Source organism: Camelus ferus, chromosome 1, assembly GCF_009834535.1.
Source record: "Camelus ferus isolate YT-003-E chromosome 1, BCGSAC_Cfer_1.0, whole genome shotgun sequence".
Classification (NCBI taxonomy): Eukaryota; Metazoa; Chordata; class Mammalia; order Artiodactyla; family Camelidae; genus Camelus; species Camelus ferus.
Genome location: NC_045696.1, coordinates 116,806,267 through 116,819,958, shown reverse-complemented (window position 1 = coordinate 116,819,958; position 13,692 = coordinate 116,806,267). Strand labels below are relative to the sequence as shown.

General features: G+C 39.0%; 1 protein-coding gene across 1 annotated transcript in view; it reads left to right on the top strand.

Moving 5' to 3' along the window:
• KCNH8 (potassium voltage-gated channel subfamily H member 8) overlaps window positions 1-13,692 on the top strand; it is a 353,249-nt gene that overhangs the window by 216,284 nt on the left and 123,273 nt on the right. Inside the window, exon 6 of the mRNA XM_006192862.3 lies at window positions 10,922-11,079. Within this exon, the coding sequence (XP_006192924.2) occupies window positions 10,922-11,079 (158 nt within the window). The remainder of the gene's footprint in view (window positions 1-10,921; window positions 11,080-13,692) is intronic.

Below are 13,692 nucleotides of genomic sequence, written 5' to 3'. Positions count from 1 at the left end.
TTAATTCTCTTTGCCTTGTGTTTCCTTTCTTGGCTTTGGTGATCAAGCGACCGTGATGCATTCTTGGCCCTTAAAGGCCTGGTGATAGTGACTTCACCTGTCGTTGGGCTGCTTTCTCTAGTCAGACAGCCCAGAGGGAGAATTAATAAAACAGACATGTATTCCTTTCCAACTTTCCCTTTGACTTCAGTGACCTGGAACGTAATAGGACTAGAGCAGATGACTACTCTGTGCCCCAACTTTGGCATTTTCGCCAGGGCCTGTTCACACGTTACTGAAAGCAGATGGGACTGGCTTGGTGTTATTGATCTTTTTGTGATTTTACTTTTCACGATGACTAAAAATAAGCTGAATTATAGAAACCACAAGTAGAAATGCAATTCCGGCATTACACAAATGGGATTTCTACTGAAGGCATTCCTAAAAATAACTGAAATCATAATGTGCTTAAGTGAGAATCTATTTTTCTCATAATCAAGCATGGTTCCATTATTTTAAATACTTCAGATTCAATATTTCTAATTTAAATATTTCTAATTTAAAAAATCCATTTAGTTTTTGTTTTTTTTTTTTTTAGTGTAACACTTCAGCTTTGTGACTAATGAACTTATGCTTTAAAAACCAACTATATTAGTCACATTTTGAATGCTGTTGCAAGTCCTTAGTATAGCTTGGACACCTCTGTTTCTGGCTGTCCTGGAAAAGCTAATACGTAACAGATAGGCAAGCCATTGGAACAAAATTCAGAGATCAGAAACAGATCTACACATAGATGATCACCTGATTTATGACGAAAGTGTGACTGAAATGCTTTGGGCAAATAATAATGTTTTCTGAAATGGTGCTGACTTAACTGGATATCCACTGGTAAAATGTAAATCCTGGCTCCTGTATCATATGATACACAAAATTGATTGCAGATGGACTGTGGACAAAATGTGAAAGTTAAAAAATAAAACTCCTGGAAGACATCAGAGTACAATATCCTAGTTACCTTGGTACAGACATAAATTACTTAAACAGAACATAACTGAAGTTCCCAAGTTTGCAGGAAGATATGGAACAACCTGAAGTATCATACACTGTGTGTAGAAATGTAATTTAGTTCAGTGTCTCTTGTTAAACTCCCTGCCAGCGGCTACTAACGTAAAATATAGAATTACTTTATGACCCAGCAATTTGACTCATAGAATCAACAGACATACCTAAACCTATACAGGGAGAGGTACAGGTATCGTGTGTGTGTGTGTGTGTGCGCATAGATAGTTATTTCTAAGAGCATTAACTGTAATAGGCGAAATTAGAAACAACCCAAATCAAATTTTCAGCAATAATAAAAATAAGAAGTCAATTTCTGTATCGTTATACAATAAAATACTATACAGTAATTAAAAAGAGCAAACATGGTATCATGATACCAAATTGATGAAAATCACATAAGCAATATCTGGTGGAGGAATTCATACACCAGAATGCACACTGTATGATTCCATTTACACAGAGTTCCCAACTAATTAAGCAGAATTACTCTATGATGACTGGGACAACAGTGACTTTGGGTGGGGGTGTTAATGACAGGACAGCATCATGAAGGCTTCTAATGTTCTGTCTCCCAAGCAATATTGTATCTGTATCCACGGTGGTGACAAAAATGGTCAGCTTTGGGAAAATTCATCAAGCCCGCCATTTAAGACCAGTGTGTTTCACAGTATACGTGTAATTCTTGAAATAAAACATTTCTGAAATATGTCGAACAACTTCTGTATATGGCAGCCTGTAGTCAAAATGCTATATCTTTTTGTGACTCTAAAAATTACTTAAATTTCAAAACTCAGTTTATAGACATCACCAGAAGAATCCCTCTTCTAGGCTGGAAGGAGAGGAAGAATTATCATAAAAAGTGTTGTGGGGGTAGCATCCGGACAGACTCGAAGTGTGAATTCCTGCTTCTCACTTCTAGTTGGCTAACCTGGGGCAAGTTAATTCTGAGTCTGTTACCTGTCACTACGTGAATGTAGAAGCCACTTCACAGTGACCACGTAGGGATCAAAATAGCAAATATATGCACAGTACTTAATCTCTATCACGTTAAAGTAGCAAGGCTTTAATAAATGTTACCTGATAATATTTTCATTATTGGTTTTTTAATTTTATTGAATTATAGTCAGTTGACAATGTTGTGTCCGTTTCTGGTGTACAGCACAATTTTTCAGTCATACATGAATATACACTTACTCATTTTCATATTCTTTTTCACCATGAGCTACTATAAGATCTTGTATGTATTTCCTTGTGCTGTGCAGTGTTATTGGTATTTTACTGTCATTTTAGCACCACTGTATTATGTGTATCATGTCTATAAAGTAACAATAAAGGTAGTAGGATGAATAGGTTAGGCAGCCTGGGGTGACTCACTCACGGTCCCTGTTTCCCAGTTTCGAAGCCTGTAGATGGTAGCAGCACGACTGGAAATAACAGGAAAGGCAGCTAATGCCTGCTCAGTGCACAGTGGTTCGCAAGCCGGGAGCCTGGCTCCAGCTTCTCCCTGTGAGCCACTCAAGTTCTCTGGAGCCCTCAAGGGATGTCCGTCAGGATGGGCTGGGGTTTGCTGTGGTCACGGGCCACCTCAGACTCGCGGTGGGATGGGACGCGAAGGTTCGTGTCGCCCTCAGGCCGTGCACCCAGTGTGGGTCAGCTGTGAGCCCTGCCCACTGCGGTCCCTCAGAAACCCAGGCTGACGTGCCACCTCACCACACCCTCAGGGCAGGGAGAGGAAGCGGTGAGGAGCTGCACACAGCTGTCCACGGTTTGCCCATCAGTGTTTCAGGCTCCTCCCCATCTCACAGTGTTAGCCAGAGCAAGTCACAGAGACGTGCTTCAGCTCTTCAAGTGGTGGCAAGTGGGATCATACCAGGAGGCAGAGACCCAGAAAGATCTGGTAAATAGCACCCGAACTATCACCGATCCTAAGGATATTACTTTCCTCAAATATGAAAATGGACATGAAAGTCCTATTAAAATGTAAACACTTACGTAACTAGTAAAGCTCTTATGATTTAAAATGTTTCTAATGAGGATGTATATGTTGAATTTCACATTGGAGCAAACAGTAAACCTTGATATCGACACACTTTTTATTATCTATCTTAGTCTTTATTAATTCGAAGTTTTGTTACTTGGATAACTAATATTTCATATGAAATTAATAGACTTTAATTATTAGTTTTTTTAATTTCACGACTGGGTATTATAGATATGATAGTCCTTATATTTTCTCTTGCAGTTAAATTTGGAAATGTTACCACTTGATAACTGTAACTATAAACTGAGTAAGTACTCCAAAGGACCTTCTATAATTAAGCAGTGTATGCTTGAATCATGGTTTTCTAGTAGGTTTATGTTTCATCATTAAATTATTTTATAAAAAATGATCCACTAATTCCAAAGTTCAATATCTAATTTAGAGTTACAAAGCACCTGAAAAAGAGAGTAATTTATAGGGAACCCAAATTGGTAGTTTTTACACATACCAGTGTGCATGTTATGTGGAGGTTTTTTGATACAATAACCTTATGACAGTAAAGTGAAAGCCATGTTCCAAGTCAGTAGAATGAAAACAGTTGACCATAGACAGTAGGTGGGGGTTCTCACAAAGGTCTGCTGGGCACGTGTGCTGTCTCCTGGGGCCTACCAGCATCCTCACAGACGGGGCTTACTCGTGCACCGACAGGCAGAATGACATCAGATGATAAAATGAGAGTCACAGTCGCCGTCAGGGGCATCCTTCTCTTGGGTGCCTTGTCGGTCTCTGGGTGCCAAGGACCCTGCACAGCAGGTCCTCAACTGCGACATTTTCATAGTACTTAAGGACGTTGCAAAGCTGAACAGTATAGCTATGCTGGAGGTCTTCCAAAAAGAAACAGAAGCAGTCAATTGGAAGCAGTCCATACAAAAACCAATACTGGAGAATTTAAGTTAAAAGTTTATTTCAACTAATAGTAATGCAAGAGCATTTTTTTTTTAAGATTCCCCAACAATTTATTAAGGCTGCATTACTAAAGGAAAAATCCATTCTAAATGTATTACTGGAATCATTATACTACCATCCGATTGGCAGAATGTTTTAAGTAGGGTAACATCAAGTGTTGGTGAGACTGTGCATGAATGAGAATTCTGAGCACTGCTGGTGGGTGCACCTATTTGCTACTGTCTTCCGCACCTGACAGGCTACCGGGGATTGACTTCTGTCTTTCCTGGCAGAGAAGGGAGGAGGGACACTCTTGAGAATTTATGTCCTACTTTTAGGCAAATAGGAGGAGGGCAGGGAGCTTTTCTGGGTTTTGTTCCTTCTCAGTTGCCTTCAGCTCAAAACAGTTGTTATGCCAAAGTGGCATATTTGGGGATGGCCTATTCTGCTGTCTTTTCAGTACCTTACTTCCAAAAGGACAGTAATCAACTACATGAGTGGTTTTCTTTTCTTTATTGTGTTAAAGACTTGAAAATTTCTTTCCAAAATGAAAGTTGATGGGGCAGCTCTCTATGTAAAATGAATCAAAGTTCAGCCTGAAAAGAGGAAGGAAAGAAAGAGAGAGGGAGGGAGGGAAAAAGGAAGGAAGGAAGAGAAGAAAAAGAAAGGGAAGAAAGAAAGAGCCCAAACCCTATCTTTGAGGAGACTTTGCTGTGAAACCCACCAAACTGGGGAAGAGGGTCAGGATTGGGAAAGGAAGCCATACCAGTAAGAGACAGTTGAAAGAAATGAAGATGGACAGACTTGGGCACTTGATGACTGATCTCCAATATTTGTAAGAAGGGCTTTTGGGTCAGAAAGGTGAATATATTCTGTATTGCTGCTAAGGACAAAATTGGAACCAAGGAGAGGTAATTAGAAGGAGGAAAACATCTATTTGAGGAAAGTAGGAACTACCTAGTCAAGGACGCGTCAAACTGAGACAGTGCTCTCAAAAGGCAGAGGGCTCACCATTGCTGGAAGCATTCAGTGCCTGGTTGAGCCCATCCTTAGGAGGCATGACGTGGATGGTTCCTGCATTCAGAGAAGTGTTAGGCTAGAAGGACTTCCCTTCTGGGTGGGTCCCTCTGATGTTGACGTTGGGGCTCAAAACTGATGTCAGAGTCCACCATCACTCAGGTACAAAACAGAGACCAGTGACGACATCAACCACCCCTTGTCCCACGCAGGTGCCTTCTTTCAGCCTTGTTTTCTTCTACAGGCAATTTGCTCTTAAATACTGCTTCTCACTGCATCTGCCGCCCTTTCTTTTCCATATATCTGTCGTTTAAGGTAAGCAAGAGGGACAAATGCTGACAAGATGAGCAAGGATTGAGTGGTATAAAAAATCTTGTCATATTAGGCATCAATTACAGTCATTCTGAGGATTGTTAGACCCTCAAGCCTCTTCATTAATTAACTCCCAGTTATTCATTCTTCCCACATCTTGCAACCTCCAATTTGCTGTGGCATCCAACTGTGTTCAGAGGAGTGTCTCATAAGCAATGGAAAAAGACAGGGTATCTTTAGAATATTTGTCGGCAGCTTGTTAAGTTGAATATCCCTCCACCCACGCTGTACTACATCCATTAATTTTTAAAGAAATGGCTAAATGAAGATATTAATGATTTGCATTTGGTGCGTATGCTCTCATGCACACCATTATATTTTAATTTACCTCTTAACGAGTAAGCCAATATTATTTCAAAATTATTACCCATCTGGCATGCATGCTGATAAAGAAAAGAAATCTACTAACTTCTGCCATATCAAGATTAACCTCTTTTTGGTACTTTCTAATTACATAAGTTCTCGAGGAAATCGAACTGGAAAAACTGGACTTAATCTTGCTCTTTAGTTCTCAGATACAACCATCCAGTGAGGGAGGAAAATGAAACACTTGTTTTTGGAGGTCTTAACAATACGAGAACAGAACATGTACAGTTCTCTATGATTTGTCTTTATTTTAATCTTGCTTATGTAAAACCTAAATACCGCAAGGGAGACTGATGATCCTGTGGAAGAATTCAGTGTCATCTGAATCATCAGGTAACTCAATTATATTCTGCCTCAAGTTGGTGGGGTATATTCTGATCCATCTTTAAAAAATTCTGTAAACCACAGAGAGTATGGATGGTAGTTCTCTGCTGCCCTGCTTGTTTACTCATTTCACACGATACCAGCACTGTGTGCCACGAGAGACCGCTTACGCATATACACATACGTGAGGCATTAATGTTTCCAGGTGTTAAATTCTTACAAACTAATTCGTTACAGTGTGGAGAATATTTTTCCTGATTCAAACTGTGTGTGTATGTGTACTTATGGACGTACCATTGTGCACGTTGATAGTAAGTGAATTTAACAATAAAAATTACAGAAATTTGAATGTTAGTGAACTTTCACGTATTTTTCAAGATAAAGTTGAAAAACGTTATGCTTTCTAGATGTCTCAAAATGAAAACCACACTGCCGCCTTTCAGGGAGGCTGTGGATTGCCTGGAGGGGACCACGTTCTCACTACAGCACCTGAATGAGCAGCTGATTGAATTCACCAAAGATGTAAAACTTCATGGGAAGTGAGGCAGCCACAGGGTGTGGGGGCAGGGTGGCTGCAGCCACTGGTGGTGAACCTCCACTTTGGCCCCACGGTTCTCTTACGAGGGACCCCGGGTCTGGAAGGTTCTTTTCTCCCTCATCATAATCTAATTTTATTCTGTTTCCCTCACTCGGAAGGAACTTGTGCCACCCATCTCTGCCTTCCATTTAAGGGAATACTTACGTGGCCATCACATCCTTCTCAGGGAAGTCTCCGTTGTCCCTGGACAAATGCTTCCTCCTTGTATGTCCAGAAGCAAAGACACTTCTTCTCCCCACACTCAGTTCTGTGACCCTGATTTAATACCCCCTTACCTGTGAGCTGCTCATACTGAACTGATCTAAGGGCTCCCGTTGGAAATGCATTTCCCTGCGCCGACCTATCGTTACTGCCTCTAAAATAATTTGAAAGCGCAGTAAAGCTTTAAGATAATGGAAAGAAAATGCAATTGAGAGTCAGAAGACGTCCTGTTTCTCTCCTGCTTACTGTCTTCATGACTTTAAACAATTTCCTTAAGTCTCCTGAGTCATTAGTAAAATGACAGTGATAGTACACCCGAGAGCATTTCCATGGGAACCACACAAACTAGTGAACGTGAAAATGTTTTGTAAATCAATCAAAACAGTAGAACAGAACTATGTCTATTCTTATATGTATGACAAAAGTAATTTTTTAAAAAATAAGCTACCTAAAAATAATACTCATCACTCAATAAACCTACAGCCTTTATAATGTACTGCAGTCCTAGAAATCTGGGAATATGACATATGTGTATCTAAGTTTTTCCCCGAAAATATTCAATTATTTCAAAAACATTTGTATCCATAAATTTTAAAAGTAGCCTTTATTCTTTTGTGTTAACACTATTTGTGTGTAAAAGTCTTATCAGTACTTCTTTTTAAACTTAAAATAAGCATATCTTCTTTTCATCCAATTAACTGACAGATTACCTTTTTAAAACGTTTCTAAATTGATATTGTGTAATGGCTCATCCAAGAAAATACCTTTTCTATTCAGCAGCCTGCACCCCTGTTTTATTCTTTAGTCAACCACATAATTAACCACATAGCTTTAAAAATGTTTGCTGTATCAGTCAACCAAAAACCAATCCTGTCATTCATTCCTCCGTTCGGGAGAGTGCCCTAGGTATGTGGGTGGTGGCAGTAGGTTTTCTGTAAAATTTGTGATAGAACCTAGTGGCAGTAGGTTTTCTGTAAAATTTGTGATAGAACCTAGTGACCAAGGAATTTATTCCTTCGATTTGATAATGACTTTATAGACTCTCTCAGCCTGTGTTTTAGGAACCAAAGCTCACTGAAGGGCTTGGTAAACAACTCTTTGGATTTCTCATTCCGAAGATGGAAACTTAAATTCCTAACTTGAGCTTTCTTTTGAAAACCAGAAGGTTGCAATCTCTGCTTTATTTCAACAGCTGGTGGTCTAACCTGTTCAGTTGCTCTGCTAATGCACAAATGCATGGGTTTAGAAGGTTAAAGAGAAACCGTAGTAACTTCAGGGCGTTCTCCAGAGCTCCCAGCTCCCTCTTGGTGGCCACGGTTCAGGGACGCATGGGTCCTTTGCTGTGGTAGCATTTTTAGTCTGCAGTGGAAATCACCTTGGGATTGTTTGCATCCTTTGAGTGGCTTATTGACAAGCTTCATCCTTTCATATTCTCAATATTAATAATTGTGGAAGTATTGTAGTACTTTTATTTTTTGACAGAGTATGACTTTGAATAATGCCATTTTAATAAGTTAGATTATTTGCAATAGTCTAATTAATGTTTTCTTATCGAGTGACCTGGAATTTGCTTCCAGATCTGAGGTGTGACTGATCTCTGTTAAGGCACCAAAACCCAAAGCATGGAACTGGAACTTAAGAGACTTGGATCCGAGTCTAATCCTGTGCTTCAGTTTCGTCATCTGTGTGACCCTGCACAAATCGCTTGGCTTTTTTCTGCCTCAGTTTCCTCACCTGTAAGAGGGGCTAATAAATCTGCTTACCTCTTAACACTGTTGTAGGAAGTCTATGAGATTATGATTATAAAGGTCCTAGAACAGCACTCAGATCATACTAAGAATATATGTGTTATCTGTAGTAACGTAATAGTCACCCGCCTTGTCGTAATTCCTATATTATCTCACCTCACAAGGCTATCCTGAGGGCCAGATGACTTAATAAATATTACAGTAGTTTTTTATTGCTGTATAGCAAATTAGCACACATGTAGCAGCTTAAAACAACACACATTTATTATCTCATAGTTCGTCTGAGTCAGAAGTCCACGTCTAGCTCAGCTGAATTCTCTGCCCACGGCCCCACAAGGTTGAAATCAAGGTGTCCTCTACACTGTGTCCCTTTCCGAAACTCAGGTTCTCTCATGCAGCTGTTGAACAAATTTCATTTCTTTATGGTTGTGGGACTGCGGTTTCCACTTCTAGCTAGATGTAAACGAGGGGTCGCTCTCAGCAATTAGAGGCTGCCCTCCATCCCCACAATGTGGCCCTTCCCATAACATGGCAGTTGCTTTCTTCCAGGGCGGCAAGAGCACGCCTCCCTGCCTTCCAGTCCCTTAACACTAGATGAAGAAAACTCTGCTTTAAAGGGCTTGTCTCATCAGGTCCCAGGCTACGCAGGGTACCCCCTTTAGCTGGTTAGATCATCAACATGATCGTGCCTTGGTATCTTCCCATGCTTACAGTTTCCACCCTTACCCAAGGGGAAGAGGTCCTCTGACAGTGAGGGCCATGGAGGTGAGGGTCATTTTAGAATTCTGCCTTCCAATGTGATCTGAAGTGAAAAGTAAGAATGATATGCAAATATGCAAAGTGCGTGTTATTGTAATTTTTATTATCATCATGATCACACTTTCAACATTCTTAACCTCATACAACACTATTTCAGTGGTTGAAATTAGCTGTAAAGAGCACTCCAATTCATTTAAAAGTTACTTAACTCAGAGCTTAGTATTGGCTTTGTAACTCCCTGAATTCCTCTTCTCTTGGGGTTGTTTACTTCCCACATTCCCGACACCTGTCACTGTCACAGAGTCACAGTGCTCTCCAAGAACGGGGTTCCACGGAGAATTATCTTTCTGTTGGAGTCACCAGTCTGTAAAATTCTCAACCCTCATCACACTGACGTGTATTCACCAATCCTGAAATTCCCTCTGGCCTGGTTGTACTCAACTCTGAAACAGATAAAGGAAAAGATCATCTTTCCCAACGCTTTACTGATACTTAACCCAGGAACTGTATGACAGACTTGGAGAAGTTTGTGCATAGGCGACAGGATTGAGCTCAGGACCATCCACGTGGCTTTGTCATTTGACCAACACTCAGGAGGACCTCATACATTGTAAACAGTTTGATAAACAGATAGTAAAATATAGTGTAAATGTAAAATAAATACAAACATAAAATATAATATGACATAAAAATACAGTAAAAGGAGGATGGAAGGAAAGGTTGGAAATGATTACATCTTCCATTTAAGTGGAGTGGGATTTAACCTAGAAATCTAAACAAGAAATGGTATTTTGTGAATACAAGCACCTTCAGGGCAGGGACTAATTTCATATCCATACAGAGATTAGTAAACCTTTCATGCATGGAATAGAATTACTATTAGATTAAAAAAAGGATAAAAAGAATACAGACTACAGATTATACTTGTGTTCAAAGTCATCTCTGCCACTGTTGAACATGATCGTTGAATGAGCTGTTCTTCCCACTGAGGCTTGGTTTCTGCCTCTGTTAACATGGTCTACTGTGTTAACACCGTCTACTATGGTATTAGACGGTGTGGTAAGTGAAACAGCCTATGCTAAGCTCTTAGGACAAGCCTGGTCCATGGTGAGCATTTAGTAAGTGTTGACTGTTGTTGTTGTTATTATTTATTTTAATTATCTTAACACGTGGCCCAATGTCTAGAATATATTAAGGGTTCAGAAAATATTTCTTTCTTCACCTTCTCCAGTACCTACCTGTCAAGTTGAACTAGATCTGTCAAGAGGCGTGTTGTGAAGGTGAATGTGTGTGTGTGTGTGTATGGCTGGGGCATTGTACTGTACAGCGGAGACTGACATGTTGTAACTGACTATGCTTCAGTACAGAAAAAAAAGGAAAAAAATATTTTTGGATATTGACAATCTGAAATATGTTACGAGGTGACTGTTAGTCTAACTTAATGTAATTTTCTTCCTCCTTCCTTCCTGCCCACCTCCTCCTTTCCTTCCATCCTCTCTTCTTTCCTTGACTCTCCTACTCTCTCTCTTTCTCCTTCCTTCTCTTTCTGTATCCTTTTTTCTCAAGCAGATATTATTTTAAATTTTCGAACAACCTATGTCAGCAAGTCTGGCCAAGTTATCTTTGAAGCAAGATCAATTTGCATCCACTATGTCACAACCTGGTTCATCATTGATTTAATCGCTGCCCTGCCTTTCGACCTCCTGTACGCCTTCAACGTCACCGTGGTGAGTACAGTGCTCCCTCCTACATGGCCTGGAAGGTTGGTTTTTACCCCTGTGTGTATTTTTCACGTGTTCAGGTGTTAAATGTTTGTGGCAATTTGCATGTCCAGGATTTTGCGCCCTTTTTGATGAAGAGGCCAAGGTGACCAGTGATGTGTAGGCCAGATTTTCCACTTAAGGAAGTTACTTCCTGTTTCTAATAATTTCGTTACCTAGAAGCAGGATATTAAAAAGCCTGAATGTGTCATCAATACTGACTCACTAAGCAAATCCTTTGATAAGGGAACCATCTGCAGGAATATAAGCATTACTTCATATTATTCAGCCAAATATTTGCCCCAAGAATTTGGTGGAGAGTTTGAAGATTTCTTCTACTTTTATAACCTTTTCTCTCTCTCTCTCGAATATTTCATTATTCATTGGCAAAACAAACTGAAGACCTACCAAGATAGAAAGAAATGCTGAAATTAAAATAAGAGAATTCAGTCCCTTCTCTGAAGTCCTTGTAAAAATGTTGGATTGAGCAAAATGCTAAATGATGAAATTACCAACATAAACCAAGCATTCTCTTGAATTTTTATTGATATTTGTAACTTCTCTTTCTTCATCTAAAGCCTTTATTCTCATGTATTGTCGCAGGGAAGAAAGTATGCCCATTTGTAGTAGTCATTATTTTTACTGTTTAATGATTGATATTCTTAAAAGCATTAAGTGCTCCCTTATAAACAGAGCGACTTTTAGGAAGGTATAATCACACTTTTGGACCAGTAATGCAATTTGCTGCCAAAGTAACCTGTTTTAGCAGGTTTACTAAACATTAGTTCAGAGTTAAACATATTTCCTACTCAGTTGACAACCCCCTCATAGAAATTATATTCTCTATCAAGAATTTTAAAAGTACAGTTTTCAATATTAAACACAGTGATCAGTGTTTCAGATACAGTCATTATTGACTTCAGAATGAAGATTGGACTGTAATCTTGACTATTTAGTACAGATTTATGCATTTGTCAATTTCATGTACAATAGCATTTTTATTTTCTTTTTCTTTCTTTTTTTTAAGTTAGGAAGTTGAGTGTCAACGTCTTTAAGAGGTTTATAACTCAGCTGAAAGGAAAGCTCTGGGGGAAATCTAGTGTATAATATCAATCATTGCTAAACTGAATTGTTACCCAAGTTTTTAAAGTGCTTTTTCAAGACTGAATTTGACTAGATAAGTGTACTATAATGAAAGTGTAATGACTTAAAACTTGCAAGACTGCCAAAAAAACCCCAAGGAAGTATATAATCTGCAAAATGATAAGAAAAATTTTCCAAATTATCCTGGAGAATTGTTAAATAAACAGTGTTTCATAGATGCTGCTATAAATTAACTTGCTGCTTTGCTAACTAAATACTAGTAATTTTTTTTTTATATTCCATTTCTCTTTGGGCACTGAACAAATAAGATACTTTTAAATATGTATATTACATAATGTAAAGTTAAAAATACATATGTTTGGATAGGATTAACATTTTATAGCCCAAAATCAATGTAAATAATTTTTGAAAAAGTTTAATTCTCATATTTTGATGAATTTTAAGCTCTTGTACCCTGCACTTCACTTCCACTCCCTTTGCTCATTCTCACTTGTGAAATACGGCACAAATTCTTTATAAAGAAAACAAGTTATAGACAACCTCCACGCCAGAAAGAAAGAAAAAGAGGAAGGAAGGAAGGAATCTCTCTCTTACCAGTGACAGTGTTTCTGTTTTTCGCAGGGCTGAGCATAAGATCATTTAACAAATTGGCATATAAATTTGTTATTTCCCCACATAAATTAGTCAGTATGAAATAGTCTATTTGAATAGAAAAGCTTATTCAAAATATTACATTTACTTCACAGGAAAGCGTAAGTTTGGAGGAAAAGTTGATAAGTATCGCTATTGTTATACTACAGAGACTTACAAAAAGAAAAGCAGAAACAAACAAACCAAGGTACTGATTTACCAGAGCTGAAATGGGTTCAGTGAGTGCATCTGCATAGACGACATTCAGAAATGCATTACAGCCATCAAAAACGTATTGCAAGGTTTAGCGCTGGCTCTGCCCACAGCTGCTGAGGGCAGATGTTTCATACACAGCTCACACATTTATTTATTAAGACCTACTATGTGTAAGTCACTATGAAAGACGCTCTGAGAGAGAGAATTATGAATGAGACATAGAAAGTGTGATAGAGTGAAAAAGGCAAAAGTAGGAATCCAAGTTGCCATCTGAGTGACTTCCTTAGGGAATTTAACATCAAAATAGGCCTAAAATGAGCATAAAAATTCCTCCATAGTTTCTGAGCAGCCCCAAAACGCAACATTTCTATAAAACACCTTGTTAAGTGTCTGTCACCCAGAAGATCCTCAGAACATGTTAATTAACTTTTTTCGTTCTCTTTTTCCCCCTCCCCAGCTGATAGGCAGGAGGTGGTCATGTGCAGTAGGTGACACGGGGAAAGCACCATTTGATAGCGGTTTGTGATGAATGCATCACTCACTGTCTAGCCCCTGTCTACAAGGTGTTTATAATTCTCATCAGTGACAAATTCTGAGCAGCAGCCCCAGAGTGAAAAGAATGCTTTCTTT